The sequence below is a fragment of the Mustelus asterias genome, chromosome 13, assembly GCF_964213995.1.
Source record: "Mustelus asterias chromosome 13, sMusAst1.hap1.1, whole genome shotgun sequence".
Taxonomy (NCBI): Eukaryota; Metazoa; Chordata; class Chondrichthyes; order Carcharhiniformes; family Triakidae; genus Mustelus; species Mustelus asterias.
In genome coordinates this window covers 80,365,862-80,386,440 of record NC_135813.1, presented here as the reverse complement: position 1 = coordinate 80,386,440, position 20,579 = coordinate 80,365,862, and the positions used below count along the sequence as shown (strand labels likewise).

The window sequence follows — 20,579 nt, the reverse complement described above, 5'->3', positions numbered from 1 at the left end:
ACTGAGACTACAATGTGAAAGCAAACTTACGGGATATATTTTTAATATTTTGCAGGAATTGTCCCAGCACTTTTTCCGGATGAGGAGAAGGAGCCCATTTTAGGACAGATAAGGGATGAAGCTATGAAAGCTGGTACCAGTCCAGCGAAAGAGAGTATTTGGCAGTATTTTGTTAATAAGAGTGCCAGTAATCTGCACATTATACTGGGCATGTCGCCTGTTGGTGAAACGCTGCGAAGGAGATGTAGAAACTTCCCAGGTCTCTGAAACTTGTTTTGTTGCTTGGTCTTGAATGTGCATTTTAATATTTATTTCAGGAACAGCTTTTATATTTTCATAAATTAAAATGCTGTGTGACAGTTACATTTAATCTGTAATCGCAGTAGGCTTGTGAGGACAATCTTTAAACAACTGCTTTTACTTAAGAGGAACGAATAATATGAAACATGGATTCTTCCCTGCCAGGGTATTGTGTCATTTAACAAATGGGCGAGTGTGGGTGGGGCGAGTGTGGGCGGGGCGAGTGTGGGTGAGGCGCATGTGGGCGGGGCACGTGTGGGCGGGGCGAGTGTGGGCGGGGTGAGTGTGGGCGGGGCAAGTGTGGGTTGTTGTTAAAAATCAGAAACTGTCCAATCGCAACTCCTGTCAATCCAGTTGGTGGAAAATATCATATCATTGGACCCCTTGATACAAGTTAACATCATCAATGAACCCCTGTCATATTGTTTCCACCTCTCGGTCTGGAAACATCTCCCCAAAACTGATCCAGTTTACTCCAGCAAAGTATAAAGAAAATAAAAACTGAAAATGCTGGAAAACCTCAGCAATCTGGCAGTGTTTTTGGAGCGAGAAACAGGAGGCTGGATTTTCCTGTCATGTCAATGGTCTTTTGGCTGCCTTGCCTGGTTTTCCACACCGGCTGCGCGAAGGTTCTGGTGAAGGTGGCACTGCTGGCCTCTGAATGGCGGGAAGCTCTTGGAGGGTGTGACTTGCCCATTGGGGTCACAAGATGCTGTGGGGCTTTCCCTTAAAGAGGCAACACAGGGGTCTTGCCGCTCCCCATCCCATCCACAAGATTCAACCCAAAATCTCATTGCTGTGGATAATTTATTAACTTATAAACACAAAGCTGTGGTAGTGTTGTGGTTATGTTACAGGAACAATGAAGAGACTCAGACTATTAACTCAGAGAACCTGAAATTTTAAATTCTTTTTAAAAATAAAAAGCACAGTTATTTGTGAAGCCTCAAATGGTCATAAAAACCCAAATGGTGATTAGTGTCTCTTCAGTGAAGGAAACCTGCGGGTGTATCCAGTCTGGCCCACTATGTGACTCTAGTCCCACACCAGCCTTTTAACAGCAAATCATTGAGTGCAGTTGTAACAAACTGGCCAGAGTTCCAAAAGAACATTAAATAGCGACCACACCGCATCTCGAGGATGGATTAGAGAGCTAACAAATATTTCGGGCCCTTTTGAAGTATGGAAACACTGTTTGCTGCATGTCCAAATTCGAGAACACCATCTTTTTCTCTCGATGGTTTTTTTTCCCGATTACATCGAGATGTTTTTGTAATCTTGCTGCCATTCCATTCCATCTTTGTTAAATGGTTCAAAAACTTTAACAGCTGAATATTCAGGTTGATAACACTCAGAGGTTTTACTTTGATTTGTGTACATTCTTGCAAACTGTCTGAACAATCTGACCTGTTGTTTGATGCAGATGCCCATCTCTCTGACTGAAGGAGATTTCTCTGTTTCAGGTCTGGTGAATAACACTGGCATTGATTGGTTTTTACCGTGGCCTCGCCAGGCTCTGCTTGCTGTTGCACAGTCATTCTTAGGTGAGGAAGAAACAATTTGCTCATTGACTATTGATGCACACCGGACAGGATTTTCAAAGTGAGGTCAGGAACATGGCAGCCAGATCAATTCTAGGTCTCGACCTCATGCCTGAATGGCATTGTTCTTGGAACATTGTTTTTAAATGTAAATGGGCTGATTGGGTGGGTGGTGAGCAGGACACCCGGCTAAAGGCAACAAGCATCTTCAGGAAGTGGGAGTTGTCTGTGTTGGCACCAGCAGCAAAGGCATGCAGCGGCCATTATGGTGGCTGCCACCTTGCCAAGGAGAGCAGGCAGCTCAGGAAAGGACCAGGGGGATAAAGATGGTGTCAAGTGGCCACGGGTACCAAGTTGAGCTTTATGTGCTTGATTCTGTGCCAATTAATCCTTCAAATGTCGCAGAAAACCCCCAGATTTTAATGAACTTTCATTTACCCCAAGTTGTGCATGAGACTGATTTGCTGTATCTGGAATAAAGATTGGAAACCTCTTTCTTTTCTTCACAAGCTCCTTGAGGAGTTTGAGGAACCAGTAATTGGTGGCCTACCCTTCTCTTAAAGTTGCAGAGGTGTCCAAGAGGCAGTGGGATCCAGCACCACCCTCTGGGGAAGGAACTTTAAATTGCAGCTGCACCTGTTCCTGCCTCAACTGGCAATTGAAAATCCACCTCACTGTTTATTCTGAGTAAAACCAGAGGTTTGTCAAGTCAACGTGACATTCAGGAAGGATATCACCCGTGTGTGTAATGTTAACTAAAGGAATTGAACACTGGAAGATTCATACAAGAGTGTTTTGTATCGTTATCTTTTGCAACGTGAAAGAACTGCATGGGATGGATTTAATTGTCACTTTTCATTTCAGGAAAGAATCCAATGATTCCTATGGAACACTTTGAGAATGTGATTGACCACGTGGTTATGGTGCATGGCTCTGTCGAAAACTACAGTTTGCTGTTCCTGCAGAAACTGAGACGCAGCAACTATGTCACCCCCAAAAATTACCTGGACTTCATCCATACCTACGCCCGATTACTGGATGAGAAAGATCAATTCATTTTGGGTAGGAGCACATCAAAATAAATACTGAAACTAAAAGGCATGTTCACAGAGAAAACTATTAATTATTATTAAATCATTATTATTATTACAATTATTATTAAATCGAATACAAGAGCAGGGATGTACTTCTGAGGCTGTGTAAGGCTCTGGTCAGACCCCATTTGGAGTATTGTGAGCAGTTTTGGGCCCCATATCTAAGGAAGGATGTGCTGGGCTTGGAAAGGATACAGAGGAGGTTCACAAGAATGATCCCTGGAATGAAGAGCTTGTCATACGAGGAACGATTGAGGACTCTGGGTCTGTACTCGTTGGAGTTTAGAAGGATGAGGGAGGATCTTATTGAAACTTACAGGACACTGCGAGGCCTGGATAGAGTGGACGTGGAGAGGATGTTTCCACTAGTTGGAAAAACTAGAACCAAAGGGCACAACTTCAGGCTAAAGGGACGAACCTTCAGAACAGATGAGGAGGGATTTCTTCAGCCAGAGAGTGGTGAATCTGTGGAACTCATTGCTGCAGAAGGCTGTGGAGACCAGGTCATTGAGTGTCTTTAAGACAGAGATAGATAGGTTCTTGATTAATAACGGGATCGGGGTTATGAGGAAAAGGCAGGAGAATAGGGATGAGAAAAATATCAGCCATGATTGGCGGAGCAGACTCGATGGGCTGAGTGGCCTAATTCTGCTCCTATGTCTTATAGAACATAGAACATAGAACATTACAGCGCAGAACAGGCCCTTCGGCCCACGATGTTGCACCGACCAGTTAAAAAAAACTGTGACCCTCCAACCTAAACCAATTTCTTTTCGTCCATGAACCTATCTACGGATCTCTTAAACGCCCCCAAACTAGGCGCATTTACTACTGATGCTGGCAGGGCATTCCAATCCCTCACCACCCTCTGGGTAAAGAACCTACCCCTGACATCGGTTCTATAACTACCCCCCCTCAATTTAAAGCCATGCCCCCTCGTGCTGGATTTCTCCATCAGAGGAAAAAGGCTATCACTATCCACCCTATCTAAACCTCTAATCATCTTATATGTTTCAATAAGATCCCCTCTTAGCCGCCGCCTTTCCAGCGAAAACAATCCCAAATCCCTCAGCCTCTCCTCATAGGATCTCCCCTCCATACCAGGCAACATCCTGGTAAACCTCCTCTGCACCCTCTCCAAAGCCTCCACATCCTTCCTGTAATGTGGGGACCAGAACTGCACACAGTACTCCAAGTGCGGCCGCACCAGAGTTGTGTACAGTTGCAACATAACGCTACGACTCCTAAATTCAATCCCCCTACCAATAAACGCCAAGACACCATATGCCTTCTTAACAACCTTATCTACTTGATTCCCAACTTTCAGGGATCTATGCACACATACACCTAGATCCCTCTGCTCCTCCACACTATTCAAAGTCCTCCCGTTAGCCCTATACTCAACACATCTGTTATTCCTACCAAAGTGAATTACCTCACACTTCTCCGCATTAAACTCCATCCGCCACCTCTCGGCCCAACTTTGCAACCTGTCTAAGTCTTCCTGCAAACTACGACACCCTTCCTCACTGTCTACCACACCACCGACTTTGGTGTCATCAGCAAATTTGCTAATCCACCCAACTATACCCTCATCCAGATCATTAATAAATATTACAAACAGCAGTGGCCCCAAAACAGATCCCTGAGGTACACCACTTGTAACCGCACTCCATGATGAATATTTACTATCAACCACCACCCTCTGTTTCCTATCCGCTAGCCAATTCCTGATCCAATTTCCTAGATCACCCCCAATCCCATACATCTGCATTTTCTGCAGAAGCCTACCATGGTGAACCTTATCAAACGCCTTACTAAAATCCATATATACCATGGTCTTTCAAATATATACTCTTAACTGTAAACGTGTTAAATTGTGCTGATATTGAATCAAGAAATGGGGAAACATAAGGAATTCCAGATGGTGCTTTCCCCAGCAATCGATTATCTTGAAGTAGCGTTGTTAATGCAGAAACATCTCCAGGTGTTTCACAGAGACACAATCAGACACAAAAATCACACTGAACCAAGAAAGGTGCGATCAGGCAGTGACCCAAAAATTGTTCAAAGAGGCGGTTCTTAAGGGAAACCTTAAAACAGAAGGGGAGGCTGTGAACCCAAAAGCTGGATAATTCCTGGTCTTCAACGTGCTGCATTGTGACACCTGGGTGGCACTATGGTGAAATGTAAATACAGAAACTAGGTCAGAGACGGCCTGTCCGGGAACTGGGAGTTGGCTGCAGAGTGTGAGTGGCAAAGGCAGTTATGAATGGGTTACCATCACTTTGCTGAAGAGAGCAGGCAGCACCTCGGAGGCCAGCAGCAAAAATCCCTCACAAAAGTAGTGAAGTGAAGGTAACGCGCACAATCCCCTGGGACCCGGTACGTTTCATCCAAAAAACTTCACTTCTTCCCACTCTGATAGCTTGTGTGCTAACGTACAGCTGACTGTAAGTGTTTGCGATATTCATATTTAAATATTGCAATCCCCTCCACCCCAGAATGTGACTTTTAAATTGCGCACGCACCCATTTCTGATCCCACCAATAGCTGAGAGGTGTGTGAGCGATTAACACTAACCAATTAAACTCTGTTCTCCTTTGCTCTCTCCCTGCAGCTCAGTGTAAACGTTTGGAGGGTGGATTGGATAAATTGAAGGAAGCCAGTATTCAGCTAGCGGAATTAAACTTGAAGCTTGCAGAACAGAAGGTTATACTGGCAGAGAAAACAGAAGCTTGTGAAGCTCTACTGGCAGAGATTGCCATCAACACTGCTGTGGGTAAGACCAGCCTCACTAGGAAATGTCGGGCACATTCTCAGCCTGACATTACTAACTGTTAATATCTCCAAGACCTACCGGTAGTATTGCCACCCTTTATCAGCACAAATCTGTGATCATTTACAAACACAACATTGCTGAGCAGGAAAAGACCCAACTGATCCACCAAGCCTGCCCCACAAAATCTTCACAACACACCACAGCTCTCTCATTTTCCCTCGTAGGCGCTCTGCTTCCTCTTCCAGTTAAAAAGTTGTACTATGAGTCTGGAGCTTTATTATCACATCCAGTTTGGGTGACAGGTTGGGCGGGGGAAACAAACCTTTGAAAAGGTATATCGGTTTTACACATGTACTGTAAGGTCAGAGAGAACAAAGGACAAAGAAAATTACAGCACAGGAACAGGCGCTTCGGCCCTCCAAGCCTGCACCGACCATGCTGCCCAACTTAATTAAAACCCCCTACCCTTCCGGGACCATATCCCTCTATTCCCATCCTATTCATGTACTTGTCAAGATGCCCCTTAAAAGTCACTACCGTATCCGCTTCCACTACCTCCCCTGGCAGTGAGTTCCAGGCACCCACTACTCTCTGTTAAAAAATCTGCCTCGTACATCTCCTTTAAACATTGTCCCTCGCACCTTAAACCTATGCCCCCTAGTAATTGACTCTTCCACCCTGAAGAAGTTGGAATCCGCCGGCTGTCTCTCCCAGTGCGTGTTGGTTAAATAAAGAGCGTCTTTAACTACATACTGTCTTTCGCGAGTCTTTGTATTAACTGGGTTCAGCTCAATACATGGCACCAGAGGAAAGCCCCCAGAGGAAAACCCCCTTACATTTAGCCACCGAGACTTGCACAAATAGAGGATTATATATTGAAAAAAGTTAGGCAATAAAAGGTTAATGTTACATGGGCTGTTTGACCCTCATTTTCTATGTAAAGAATGCTTGTGATTTCAGTCTGGGCTCTGGAGATTTTCAGTTTGAAACAGTGAGATGCTTATTTCAGAAATTGTTCCACTTTTAAGTTCAGGCACCTCGAAATCCCTCAGTGCTACAGTCCAGCTCTAAGTGTACAGGAATGGGATAGTGGGGTGCCAGCAACACACACATGCACACACACACACGTGCACACACACACACACACACATGCACGTGCACACACATGCACACACACACGTGCGTACACACACACGTGCATACACACACATATGTATGCACACACATATGCATGCATGCACACGCACGCACACACACACACACACATCCCTACTTAGAACCATTGGAACAGGAGGAGGCCATTCAGCCCCTCAAGCATTTACCACCATTCAATCAGGTCATGGCTGATTTGTGTCTTGACTCCATCCACCTGCCTCCCCTATGCATCTGCTGACATCAATAGTAAAGGGTTAGTTTTACTGACGGAGTGAATTCACTTATCACAGTATTTTGTAAGCTACCTTTGATTTTTGCACTAACCGCATTACTGTTGGAAGTGTAAATAAATGCAGAATTACAGATGCTCCTATGTAACTTTTTCAGCCGAGGAGAAGAGGCAGTTGGCAGAAGAGAAAGCTTCAGAGATAGAGGAGCAGAATAAGGTGATAGCAGTGGAAAAGCAGGATGCAGAAAATTCCTTGGCTGAAGCTTTGCCTGCTCTGGAGGCTGCCAGAATAGCTTTGCAGAGTTTGGATAAGTCTGATGTCACTGAGATCAGGTAATTCTGGAAAAGCAACGCTTCTGATTTTAAAATTCTCACCCTTGTTTTTCAAATCCCCCATTCTCTTCCCTTTCTCTGTAATCATCTCCAGCTCTGTAATTTTCTAAATTAATTACGGGGCCTCCATTATAGCCTCTTGCACATCCCCTATTTTAATCCCTCCACTATTGGTGACTGTGCCCTAACTCTGGAATTCCCTCCACCACATCTCTGCTTCTCCATCCTCCTTCAAGAAGCTCCTGAAAGCCGAACTCTGACCAAGCTTTAGGGCATCAGGTTAATATTTCCTAATGTGGCTCAGTGACAATATGTGTTTTGTAATGTTTCTGTGGAGTGCAATCTAGAAAAATACAAGTGATTGTTGTCCTATCAGCAGCCAGCTTCATTATTACAGTTCCAATATTCTTCGTCCACACTGCATCCTCACTGTAAACCAAGGTTTCATTGCTGAGAATCACCACTTTAAGTGAAACAGCGGGCCCAATTCTCCCATCCCGAAGCACACGTTTTTTGGCGGGTCGGGTTGGGAGATGCGCGTGTCGGCCATTTTGCGGGATTCGCGCATGCGTTCCCGATGCATGCGCGTCTCCCAGAGCTGGAGAGCAGGCACAGTTGGGACCAGGCTGGAAACCGGCGGGAAGACCAGGTAAGTGATTTTAATCTATTTGTAATGTAATTTAAATATCATTATCGGGCCCGGGACTGAATTCTCCAGGCCCGATAGCATCTCCCACCCTGGCAGGAGTATTTCAGTCCGGCGGGGTTTAAGGTAGCTCCCCATTTATGGGGAACTAGCTGGAGAACTTGCTGCAATGAAGGGGGGGGAAATCGGGGCCCCTCAGGGGGTTGGGCGGCGGGGATTGGTGCCCCCTGGGCATGGACACCCTGGCAGTGCCAGCCTGTGCCCCCATGCCCAGGGGGCACCTTGGCACTACCCACTAGGCATCGGGTGAGGCAAAGGGGGTGGGGCCTAGGGAGCAGGGCCAAGGGAGCTGAGGGGCAGCAGTGCGGATGTCCTGGGCTGGGCAGCAAACTACAGGCTGTCACTTCAGGGTCACTGCACCTGTGCAGAGTTCCGGAACTGTCCGACTCCAACGTGAATAGGCCCCAAACCCCCCCCCCCCCCCCCCCCCATCCTGAGCTTTTAATGAGATTCATGATTGTGACCTCTGCATTGCACAGAGTGTCGGAGATTCAAGCTTGAACTCCCACTGAAAAAAACAAGGTGATTTACACCAGTTTTCCCGCCAATTCAGCATTTCGAATTTTTTTGGGTGCAACATGTGCAGCACTGTGTTCCTGGCTGGAATAAACTGCAAAACAAAATACCTCATGGAATATAACAGGAATACTGTATAAACTCAAATTAGATAAAACTAAATCACCTCCTGGAACTCAGTTCAACTTGTTGCTTGCTTTCCTTTCCTATTCTGTCTCTCTCTTTCCTTTCCCACTGTCTCTCTTGCTTATCTTTCCCATTCTTGCTGTCTTGCTCACACACTCCTTTCCCACACTATCTGTCTCTCGCTCCTTTCCCACTCTGTCTCTATCTCTCTCTCGCTCTCCTTTCCCACAGTCTTTGTCTTTCTGTCTCCAGAACCTGGACTTTCTGGCCAGGGTCCAAGTCTGTAATCCAGGAGAAGCCAGGGTTGGGGGAAAAGGCTGGGGGAGGCTGTGAGTGAAACCAGGTAGTGAGAGAAGACAGGGATGGGGTGGTGGTGGCATGGGAAACAGGGGGGACAGTGCAGGAGAATCTAGGGGACCAGGGGGAAGATGTGGAGGTTGTGGGAGAAGCTGTGGGATGAAAGACAAGCTGGCCCTGTGCTGTTGGGGGCACAGTAAGAAGTCTCACAACACCAGGTTAAAGTCCAACAGGTTTATTTGGCAGCACGAGCTTTCGGAATCTCAGGCTCCTTTATCACCTGTTGGGGCACGGCAATGACTGGGGCGGGGACACGGCATGGGTGCAGGGGAGGCTCAGAGCACCCCCACCTTGGAACGGTACCAGCTCAGAGTGTTCCCACCTTGGAGCGTTATCAGTTCAGAGCAGCACCAGCTCAGAGTATCCCCAGTGTGGAATGGTCCCAGCATGGAGCTGTACCATCTGAGAGTATCCACCACATGGGGTGGTCCCAGCATGGAGCTGAACCATCTGAGAGTATCCACAGCGTGGGGTAGTCCCAGCATGGAGCTGCACCAGCTGAAAGTATCCCCAGCGTGGAGTGGTTTACTATTTACTATTTTAACATGCTAATCATGTTCCGATGCTCCCGTTTATGAAACAGGTACATGTCTTGATTCTCAGTTCATACGGAGCTGGACCATTCCCCCAGTGAGTGAAAAAGGAGGATCCAGGGATTAAGACAGTTGTTTCACTATAGATTTAAAAAATCTCATTGTAGCTATTTGCAATGAGAGTGTGCAGTGAGTTCAGGATTGTAAAATCAGTGAAGACTCGAATACCGTGCATCTGAAATTGGGGCCATACGATAGTGTGCAGGACGAGTTACTTGCCTGTGAAAAGGCCGGTGAAATATTCAATGACCCATCGGTTGTGTCAGGAGCGGAGGGGGAATGGGAGACTGGTGTTGGTGGAAAGGGGGTGGGGGGGGTGTGTTGGTGTAAGGGGGGGCGTTGGTGGAATGGTGGTGGCCCAAAACCAAAGCTGAGCAAAAGGCCCCCACTAACTGTAAATCTGCCACTGGGAGTCCCTCTGGTCAACATGTTGATCGTAATTGGAGTCAGACATCCGCAGTGGCTGATAGATAATGAATGTTTCGCTGTATAACTCTATGTGATGTGGAGGATGAGATATCAGTAAGGTGTGCTTTTCCCCCACAGTAAGCAGGGAAGCAAGGCACTGACTTTAATTTTATTTTAAATGATAAACCTGTACTTCTCAATCCGGAAGACAAATTAAAATGTGAAGAATTAGCAGATAACGTGCTTTGAGCAATTGATTAGAACCTGTTGGTATTATTTTGTTGCAGAACTTACTAATGTTTCTGTTCTTGGTATGTAAAGGTCATTTGCAAAACCACCAAGGCAAGTCCAGACTGTTTGTGAATGTATCCTTGTCATGAGAGGCTATAAAGAGATTAACTGGAAATCAGCTAAAGGCATGATGTCAGAGGCAAACTTCCTAAAGACCCTGATGGAAATGGACTGCGATGCTATTGGGCAGAATCAAGTCAAAACCGTAAAAGGTAAATGCTTGAACTAGAAGAGAAACTGTCTTCATTATTGACAGAGGATTCAGTAACTTTAATAATCAGATATTGAGATATTGCTGGTTAATTACGTTTATTTGTTACTGTCACAAGTAGGCTTATACAGAGGGTGGTGAATGTCTGGAACGCGCTGCCCTGGGAGGTGATGGGAGCAGGTACGATAGCGGCATTTAAGGGGCAACGAGACGAATATGTAAATGGGATGGGGATGGAAGGGTACGGACTCCGTGAGTACATATGGTTTTAGATTAGGCAGGCAACATGGTCGGTGCAGGCTTGGAGTGCCAAAGGGCCTGCTCCTGTGCTGTACTGTTCTTTGTAAATAGCACTGCAATGAAGTCACTGTGAAAATCCCTGAGTTGCCACACTCTGGTGCCTGTTCGGGTACACTGAGGGAGTATTTAGCATGGCCAATGCACCCTAACCCAGCACGTCTTTCAGACTGTGGGAGGAAACCGGAGCACCCGGAGGAAAGCCACGCAGACACGGGGAGAACGTGCAGACTCCGCACAGACAGTGACCCGAGCCGGGAATCGAACCTGGGTCCCTGGCGCTGTGAGGGAACAGAGGTAATTTCATGAAATGTGCAGTTTGTACTCGTGTGGCAGTTGCGCGGATTTCTCCCTTTGCTGACATTGCCAGTGACTGTGGGTTCCATCTCATCTGTACATGGTCAGTGGGGCCTGTCAGTAACTGCAACACCTGCTGAGATTTTTGCAGCATTTTCTGTTTCAGTCCTGGGGTGTGACTGGGAGATAGTTATTTGAAGTTTGCTCCATGTGCCTTCCTCCAGTGAGCTTTGATGTTTCAGCCAGGCTGCCTTTTTAACCCTGTCTGTCCCTTCCAATCTTGTTGCAGCCTAAATTCCCTTTTAACCCTTCTACACAATTATATTCTGAAACTGCTATGATAGAATTTGAGCTCATATTCTCTAGATTACTAACACAGGCTTCTGGGATATTAATCCAGGAAAATAATGCTTACATTGTTATCCTTCTGATAGCCGTGATGGCTTCTTACAATTGGGACACCCTAATGCAGGGTCCCAATGGGAAGCCACCAGGTTCCCCTCACCACCTCCAGCAGAGGACCAGATCCAGGATAGCCAATTCCAGGTTCTACCTCTGCATTGCCAGGGGGAGGAATGCACCAAAAGACCCCTGCAAATTCAGGGCCTATATGTCCTATCATGTGACCAGCTCTTCAGTGCAAAAGACAAATGTGCCGTAGCAATATCACAGTTCAGCAATTAAAAAGGAAATATGTCAGGTTGTAAATTAATAGTGTTTGTATTTCTAGGTTTTCTCAAGAGTCTGAACACCTCATTTGATGAAATGCAGGCCATCAGCAGAGCAGGATCTGGGATGTTAAAGTTTGTGGAAGCTGTCATGGGCTACTGTGATGTGGCTAGAGAGATCAAACCCAAACGGGAAAAGGTATGTATTACCCTCAGCAAAGGCAGTGGCATTGTGTTTTCTGCACTCTTACATTACTTTTATATTTATCAAAGAGTGACCTTTATGGCCATCAGATTTAATATTTCTCCCATAGAATCATAAAATCATCGAATCCTTACAGTGCAGAAAGAGGCTATTCGGCCCACCGAGTCTGCACCAACTTTCTGACAGAGTATCTTACCCAGGCCCTCTCCCTACCCTATCCCTGAAACCCCACACATTTCCCATGGCCTAACCTACACATCTTGGGACCCTAAGGGGCAAATTAGCATGGCTATTCCACCTAGCCTGCACATCTTTAGACTATTTGGACCTTGATTGTTGGTCTGTTGCATGTGGAATAAAAGCCAATGAACACGTTCATTCTTTTGGTAGGTTGCCAGGTTAGAACGTAATTACTTTCAAAGCAAACGTGATCTGGAGAAGATCCAAGCAGAGCTGGCAGCTATACAGGGGGAGCTTCAAGCCTTGAGTGACCGGTACGAGGCTGCAATGAGAGAAAAGCAACAGCTTCAAGAAGAAGCCGAAATTATGGAACGGCGATTGGTGGCTGCGGACAAATTGATTTCTGGTTTGGGATCTGAAAATATTCGGTGAGTCCTGTCAACATCAAAAATATGGAGTGCCAGTTATCCTTGGTATGGAAATGGGTGATAGTGAATTGGATTTGTTACTGTGATGGTAGTGTGCTCTTGCTCTAGATATAAAAGTTGCTTTTTTTGTTTAAGGGGATTATTTACAGATTCAGCTCTATTCTGCAGGCAGTCAGTGTGTCTGGAAAACTCATGCTGGGAGAGCAGGATAATTGCTCATTTGAGCCATGTAGCATTTACTTAGAATAGAGCTAATGGATTTTTTAATAGATGGAGATTTCTCCTGGGGCTTTGATTAAAGGAATGGAAGATGGGTTTAGGTATACAGGGTCATGTGATGATGTGGTTACTGAGAGAAAGTAAATCTGTAGCAGAGAATCAACTTTTCAGTTCGGGCTGGGAATTGCTTGAAAACAGAGCTTTTCTGCAAGCTAATGAAGCTCATTCTCTCTGAAAGCTTCAAGACTGTCTATACTCATTATAGCAAGTATATTTACAGTTGCTAACTATTTATAGTGGCTTTTGGTTCTGTAAGAGGAATGTTGCTTATTTGGAATTGAAACAGACTTAAGTTAGAAATAAAAGTTGTTTCATTTTTAAATATTGTTCAACTATTAACAGTAAAGCTGATTCATTTGTTAGTTATATTACCGCTGTGTTATTAAATAAAATTTGTTTTACGATACAAGATTCTTAATTTGTCAGCAGAATAACTCCAGAAGTGAAGCATCCTATCTTCACATTTATGACAAAATGGTAAAATTGTTGGGGTGTAGTCTGGCTTCCTAATGTAATTTGGGATACCGGTCCAGGACCCTAGCTGAATTTATTACTGGGCAGTCAGGTGCCCAGGCTCAGTAGACAGTAACTTTTAATTTTTAGTTACAGACATGGATGAACAGAGTCACAGGATGCCAATTAACTTTTAACAAAAGAATAAACGTTTATTAAACATGAAAAGATTTAACTATAATATACTACTCCTTCACCCCACCTATATCTTCACAGATGTACACAAATTTTCAAGGATAACGCAAGTTACAAAATATATTTTGTACTATAATCTTCTCGGTAAGTACACAATCCATGTTAACCAACGGGCCAACTGTGGTCAGACACACCACACTCTGAAACCTAATGGCAGACGCCATCCAACATAATTTCTGTTAGTTTCTCATCAGATCCCCCCAGATGCTTGTCACATTGTGAGTCAACTAGTCTCACTGGAACCCTGACTTCCACATGAGTGTTTCCAAACTCTATTCTCAGACAAAACACACCTTGAAATCTTCTCCCAAAGAATGCTTTCTCCTAGATGCCTTCACCAAGGATCCACATCCAGGATTTCAATCTCTCCATTTAGTATTCCTCTGTCTTTGGATTGCCAGGTGGTTGTGGGTAGTCAGGTGTTTAGGGACGTGGTCAGGTGGTGGGGGTTATTCGGTAATGGGGGTGGTCAGGTCATGGGTAGGCAGGTGTTTGAATGGCAGCCGGGTGGTCAGGGGCAGTCGCATCAGGTTGGAGGGTCTTTGGGCAGTTGGAGCTATAGTCCAGTGGTACTGGGGTGATTAATCAGGTGGTTAGATGTTTAGTCGAGTTGGCAGGATTGTTGGGTGGGGGTGGTGGGGAGGTAGCCAGTTGGAGGGGATGATTGGGTTGTCAGTGTGGAATTATCTGTTACTCAGCTGTTCGTTTAAAGTTTTTTAAAAAGTTTATTTATTAGTGTCACAGGTAGGCTTACATTAACACTGCAATGAAGTTACTGTGAAAATCCCCTAGTCGCCACACTCCGGTGCCTGTTCGGGTACACTGAGGGAGAATTTAGCATGGCCAATTCACCTAACCAGCACATCTTTCGGACTGTGGGAGGAAACCGGAGCACTCGGAGGAAACCTACGCAAACACGGGCAGAACGAGCGGACTCCTCACCGACAGTGACCCAAGCTGGGAATTGAACCTGCTAACTACTGTGCCGCCCTCTTTAACATTTCCAGTGTCAGTGCACAGATAATTCCTGCTTATCTTGTCCAAGATTCCACCCTGAACTTAGGGTCAGCGACGCTCACGGGAGCTCACAGGCAGCAGAGAATTAGTTTGGACATTTTGGGCAATTCTCACCCATGTCTATGCCTCAGGATCTCCTGAGGGCCCTGATACACATCATGGGATGAACAGACCATCCCTGACGTTTGGAGATGGAAAATCTGGGACACTATCTCTTTGCAAAGGGAAAGATTCTCTGACTAGCACAGACTGATATTGAAACGGTGCCAATTATTGGAAGCAGTTGACTTTGTAAAATTCATGGGCATGTGATTCTCCTGGTATGAGTGTGCTTTCCTCTGTCACATGGCTCACCATCATTTACATGGTAAACAGAGAAACTGTCTTGGACATTCGGCTCTGGTGAGGTTTGTCCAAAATCGGATTGACCAATATCTTTAAGCAGGATCCTTAAGCTTGCCATATCTACTCTGGTTGGCCCACATGTGATTCACTATCCGCATCAACCATTCATTATTAGTGCCCTCTGATATAGCAAGTCAACCGGCTGTAAATAATAATAAGACCATAAGATATAGGAGCAGGAGTAGGACATTCAGCCCCTCGAGCCTGCTTCGCTGTTCAATAGGATCATGGCTGGTCTGACGACAACATTCCTCACTATGAAATTCATTGATATGAAGGAAATTGGATAGACCTATTGGCAGTGACCCAGGCATCATCTGAGGATTAGACCATCACAAACCCTGAAACCTGCAGAGTTCCTCACACCAACATTTAGGTTTGGCCCAGACATTGGATTTTCAATGCCTCATGTGGTGATAGCACATTAAACCTTCTTCACTGTGCCTTGTAATGTATTTGTTTAATTTCAAAAGTCATAGCAATGATAATCAAGGAAACCTATTTAAAGAAAGAAATAATTTGCATTTTGTTAGCATCTTGCACGGTCTTGAACCATCTCAAACTGTGCAATGACCAATAAATACATTTGGTGCAGTCACTGGTGTTTATGTAAGTAAATAATGCAGCCAGTTTGTTACAAGCGAGCAATGTTTCTATTTATGGTGGTACTGGTTAAAGAATGAAGAGCTATATTAATTCATAAAGTGGAAAGTAGTTCAGTTGTTACGCCAAAATTAGCAAATATTACTCTCCAATTTAAATTTAAATTCCAATATCAAAGTTAGTATTAAATCTGGATCATAATCCCTTCAGACTGAGTTAAAATATTTCATTAAAGTTAGAAATGTTGCTGAACCTAATGAGAAAGATATTCATCTTCCATTTCTCACAAACAGATGGACAAAGGACTTGGAGGATCTAAAGATTCGCCGTGTGAGGTTACTAGGAGATTGCTTGATTTGTGCTGCTTTTCTGAGTTATGAAGGAGCTTTCAGTTCTGAGTTCCGCAACGAAATGATTTACCATGAATGGCAGAATGATGTACTGAAGCGTGAAATTCCACTGAGTCAACCATTTCGTTTGGAAAACTTGCTCACAGATGAAGTTGAAATCAGCAGGTCTGTTGCATCATTGTACAAATCTAGTTATATTCCAGCTTTTAAATGATGATTCTCTGCCTGAAAATCATAGATTTACAGATAATGTAATTATTGGAGTCAATTTTCCTCATTCAGCTTTCGTTTCATAATACAGATAGAAAGACTTGCCTTTAAATAATGTCTTTCTCAATCTCAGAAGATTTCAAGGCACGCTACTGCAATGAACACGTCATCTATATCTTCCCTAATCTTTCTTCCTCATTGATAACCACACCGCCAATTTTTGTATCGCCTGAAAATTTGTTTATCATATCCTCTACATTTGAGTCTAAATCATTAACATAAACTTCAAAAAGCAAATGTCCAAGTACTGAGCCTTGTGAAACCCCAAAGGTAACAGTCCTCCAGTCCCAAAAATACCCGTCAACTATAACCCTTAACATCTTGCCAATCAACCTATTTTGGATTCAATTTGCCACTCTCTCTTAGATCCCATGAGCTTTTATTCATTGACCAACCAGCTTGGCACATGGGACCTTGTTCAAACCTTTCCTAAGATCCATGTAGACACATCCACTGCACTGCTGTCATCAACCCTGCTTGTCACCTCCTCAAAAGTATTCAATCAGATTAGCTAGACATGACCTTCCCTTCACAAATATACATTGACTTTCCTTGATTAATCCAGGCCTCATAGAGGGTGTACGAGTTAAGAGAGAAATCGGGAGGGCAAAAAGAGGGCACAAGATTGCTTTGGCAAATAAGGCAAAGGAGAATCCAAAGAGTGTCTACAAATACATAAAGAGCAAAAGAGTAACAAGGGAGAGAATAGGGCCTCTTAATGATCAACAAGGTCATTTATATGCAGATCCACAAGAGATGGATGAGATCCTAAATGAATATTTCTCATCAGTATTTACTATTGAGAAAAGCATGGATGTTAGGGAACTTGGGGAAATAAATAGTGATGTCTTGAGGAATGTACATATTACAGAGAAGGAGGTGTTGGAAGTCTTAAAGTGCATCAAGGTAGATAAATCCACGGGATCTGATGAAATGTATCCCAGGACATTGTGGGAGGCTAGGGAGGAAATTGCGGGTCCCTTAGCAGAGATGTTTGAATCATCGATAGTCACAGGTGAGGTGCCTGAAGATTGGAGGGTGGCAAATGTTGTGCCCTTGTTTAAGAAGGGCTGCAGGGAAAAGCCTGGGAACTACAGGCCAGTGAGCCTCACAAGTGTGGTGGGTAAGTTTCTAGAAGATATTCTGAGAGGATCTACAGGCATTTAGAGATGCAAGGACTGATTAGGGACAGTCAGCATGGCTTTGTGAGTGAAAAATCATGTCTCACAAATTTGATTGAGTTTTTTGAAGGGGTAACCAAGAAGGTAGATGAGGGCAGTGCAGTCGACGTTGTCTACATGACTTTAGCAAGGCCTTTGACAAGGTACCGCATGGTAGGTTGTTGCATAAAGTTAAATCTCACGTGATCCAGGGTGAGGTAGCCAATTGAATACAAAATTGGCTGGATGACAGAAGATAGAGGGTGGTTGTAAAGGGTTGTTTTTCAAACTGGAGGCCTGTGACCAGCAGTGTGCCTCAGGGATCGGGTTTGGGTCCAATGTTTTTGTAATTTATATTAATGATTTGGATGAGAATTTAGGAGGTATGTTAGCAAGTTTGCAGATGACACCAAGATTGGTGGCATAGTGGACAGTGAAAAAGGTTATCTAGGATTGCAGCAGGATCTTGATCAATTGGGCCAGTGGGCTGATGAATGGCAGATGGAATTTAATTTAGATAAATGCGAGGTGATGCATTTTGGTAGATCGAACCAGGGCAGGACTTAGTTAATGATAGGGCATTGGGGAGAGTTATAGAACAAAGAGATCTCAGGGTACAGGTTCATATCTCCTTGATAGTGGAGTCACAGGTGGACAGGGTGGTGAAGCAGGCATTCGGCATACTTGGTTTCATTGGTCAGAACATTGAATACAGGAGTTCGAATATCTTGTTGAAGTTGTACAAGACATTGGTAAGGCCATACTTGAATACTGTGTACAGTTCTGATCATCCTATTATAAAAAGAATATTATTAAACTAGAAAGAGTACAGAAAAGATTTAGTAGGATGCTACTGGGACTTGATGGTTTGAGTTATAAGGAGAGGCTGGACAGACTGGGACTTTTTTTTCCTAGAACGTAGGAGGCTTAGGGGTGAACTTATGGAGGTCTATAAAATAATGAGGGGCATAGATCAGCTAAATATCTTTTTAATATCTTTTCCCAAAGATAGGGGATTCTAAAACTAGAGGGCATAGGTTTAAGGTGAGAGTGGAGAGATACAAAAGCGTCCAGAGGGGCAATTTTTCACAGAGAGAGTGTTGAGTGTCTGGAACAAGCTGCCAGAGGCAGTAGTAGAGGTGGGTACAATTTTGTCTTTTAAAAAGCATTTAGACAGTTACATGGGTAAGATTGGTATAGAGGGATATGGGCCAAATGCAGGCAATTGGCACTAGCTTAAAGACAAAAAAAGGGCGACTTTGAAAAGTTGGGCCGAAGGGCCTGTTTCCTTGCTGTAAACCACTCTGACTCTATTTGAAGGTTTATGCTGTCCCTCAGCATTGATTCCAATAATTTGCTTATAAGTCAAATGAAGCTAACTGACCTATAATTGTTCAGATTATTCATTCCTCCCTTTATAAACAACTGCACAGTTGGCAGTTCCCCAATCTTCTGTCAGCACTCAGGGGGAATTGAAATATGATGGCCAAAACCTTCACAATTTCCACCCTTGCTTCTTTTCACAACCTTGGATATATTTCACCCAGGCTTGCCAATTTATCTACTCCCAACAATGTCAAAGCCTTTGATATTTCCTCTCTTACAATGTCTAACCCATTCAACATTTCACACTTTTCCTCCTTAACTACAGTGTCACCATCAATCCCTCGCTTGTGAATACAACGGCAAAGAATTCATGAAGAACCTTACCCACATTGTTGGCCTCCATACATAGGTCATCTTTTTAGTCCCCAATAGTTCCTACTCTTTCTTTAGTTATCCTCTTCATCTTTATGTATTTATGAAATATGTTTGGATTTTCCTTGACTACTTGCCAGAATGTTTTCATGCCCTTTCTTTGTTTTCCAAATTTCCCTTTTAATTTCACCTCTACACTTCCAATACTGTTCTCGGCTTTCTGTGGCAAGTTCTCAGTGTCTGGCATAAGCTTCCTTTTTTGCTTTAACGTATACTCTATACTCCTTGCCACGGAGGGGACTCTAGATTTGGCTGTCTAACCCTTTTTCTTTGTGGGCACATTGTTATGGTTCCGGTCAGAAACTCCAAAGTGTGTTATGGAGTCCACCTGGATCATAAGTTTTGCATCTTGAATTTGGCCAGGATAAGCATGATAGGTTTCACTTCAGGTGTGATTCAAATAACCTACTAGGGAGCTTTCATCAAACCAAGTTTATTTAAGAATATAGTTCACATGTATGGAAAAAAAATTAACAATAACTTTTATCAATTACAAACAAAAACAAAACAACCACGATAATGTATAACCCTTAACCCTTAAAATGTTCCAATCAAACCAAAACCTTCCATAGACAAAACCCTTTAAACAAGTTCAACACAGCAAAGTCTAATACTCACGTGATATTGGAATTGAGTCCTTTGGTTGGAGAAATGAAATCTCTCAATCTTGTAAGTCCTAGAAGTCCTCTTGACACACGCAGAACAGTTTGAAATCGGAACAGTTTCCCAGAACCCCAGGTAGACTCTGATCAAACCACTAACAGCAGATTCTCCCCTTCAGAAAGGCAAGACCTTGCTTTCAGATTTTTAAAAATTCGTTTGTGGGACATGGGCGTCACTGGCTGGCCAGCATTTATTGCCCAGATAACCAGCAGAATTTCCAAATAAAACAGGGAGAGAAACACTTTTCAGCTTGCTGTCCCTTCTAAAACTCAAACCTGCAGCTCAGAACTGAAAATGAAAGTGCTCCTATCAGCTGCAGAGCCATAAACATCCCAGTGACAATAAACAAACCCACTTTAAGCAGCAATGAAAGGATATCTCCAGACAAGCCGGCAACAAGTAACATTAGCTCGGGCTGTGAGAGGTACAGAAATCATGATTTTAAAAAAACATCTCTTAAAGATACAGCAATGTCGCAATATGTTTACCTTGAACACCTTGACTTTGAAAGAAATGATGTGACGTATATGGACAAACTTTCTACAATATAGAATATGTTTATATTATAGTGGGGTGCCACAGGGATCAGTGCTGGGACCCCAGCTATTCACAATATATGTTAATGATTTGGATGAGGGAACAAAATGTA

General features: G+C 44.0%; 1 protein-coding gene across 1 annotated transcript in view; it reads left to right on the top strand.

The window, feature by feature from the left end:
* The window catches only part of dnah10 (dynein axonemal heavy chain 10), a 268,946-nt gene that overhangs the window by 180,609 nt on the left and 67,758 nt on the right, over positions 1-20,579 (top strand). Inside the window, exons 53-61 of the mRNA XM_078226101.1 lie at positions 56-259; positions 1,764-1,844; positions 2,706-2,903; positions 5,556-5,717; positions 7,260-7,434; positions 10,462-10,643; positions 11,967-12,103; positions 12,500-12,717; positions 16,023-16,244. Of these exons, the coding sequence (XP_078082227.1) occupies positions 56-259; positions 1,764-1,844; positions 2,706-2,903; positions 5,556-5,717; positions 7,260-7,434; positions 10,462-10,643; positions 11,967-12,103; positions 12,500-12,717; positions 16,023-16,244 (1,579 nt within the window). The remainder of the gene's footprint in view (positions 1-55; positions 260-1,763; positions 1,845-2,705; positions 2,904-5,555; positions 5,718-7,259; positions 7,435-10,461; positions 10,644-11,966; positions 12,104-12,499; positions 12,718-16,022; positions 16,245-20,579) is intronic.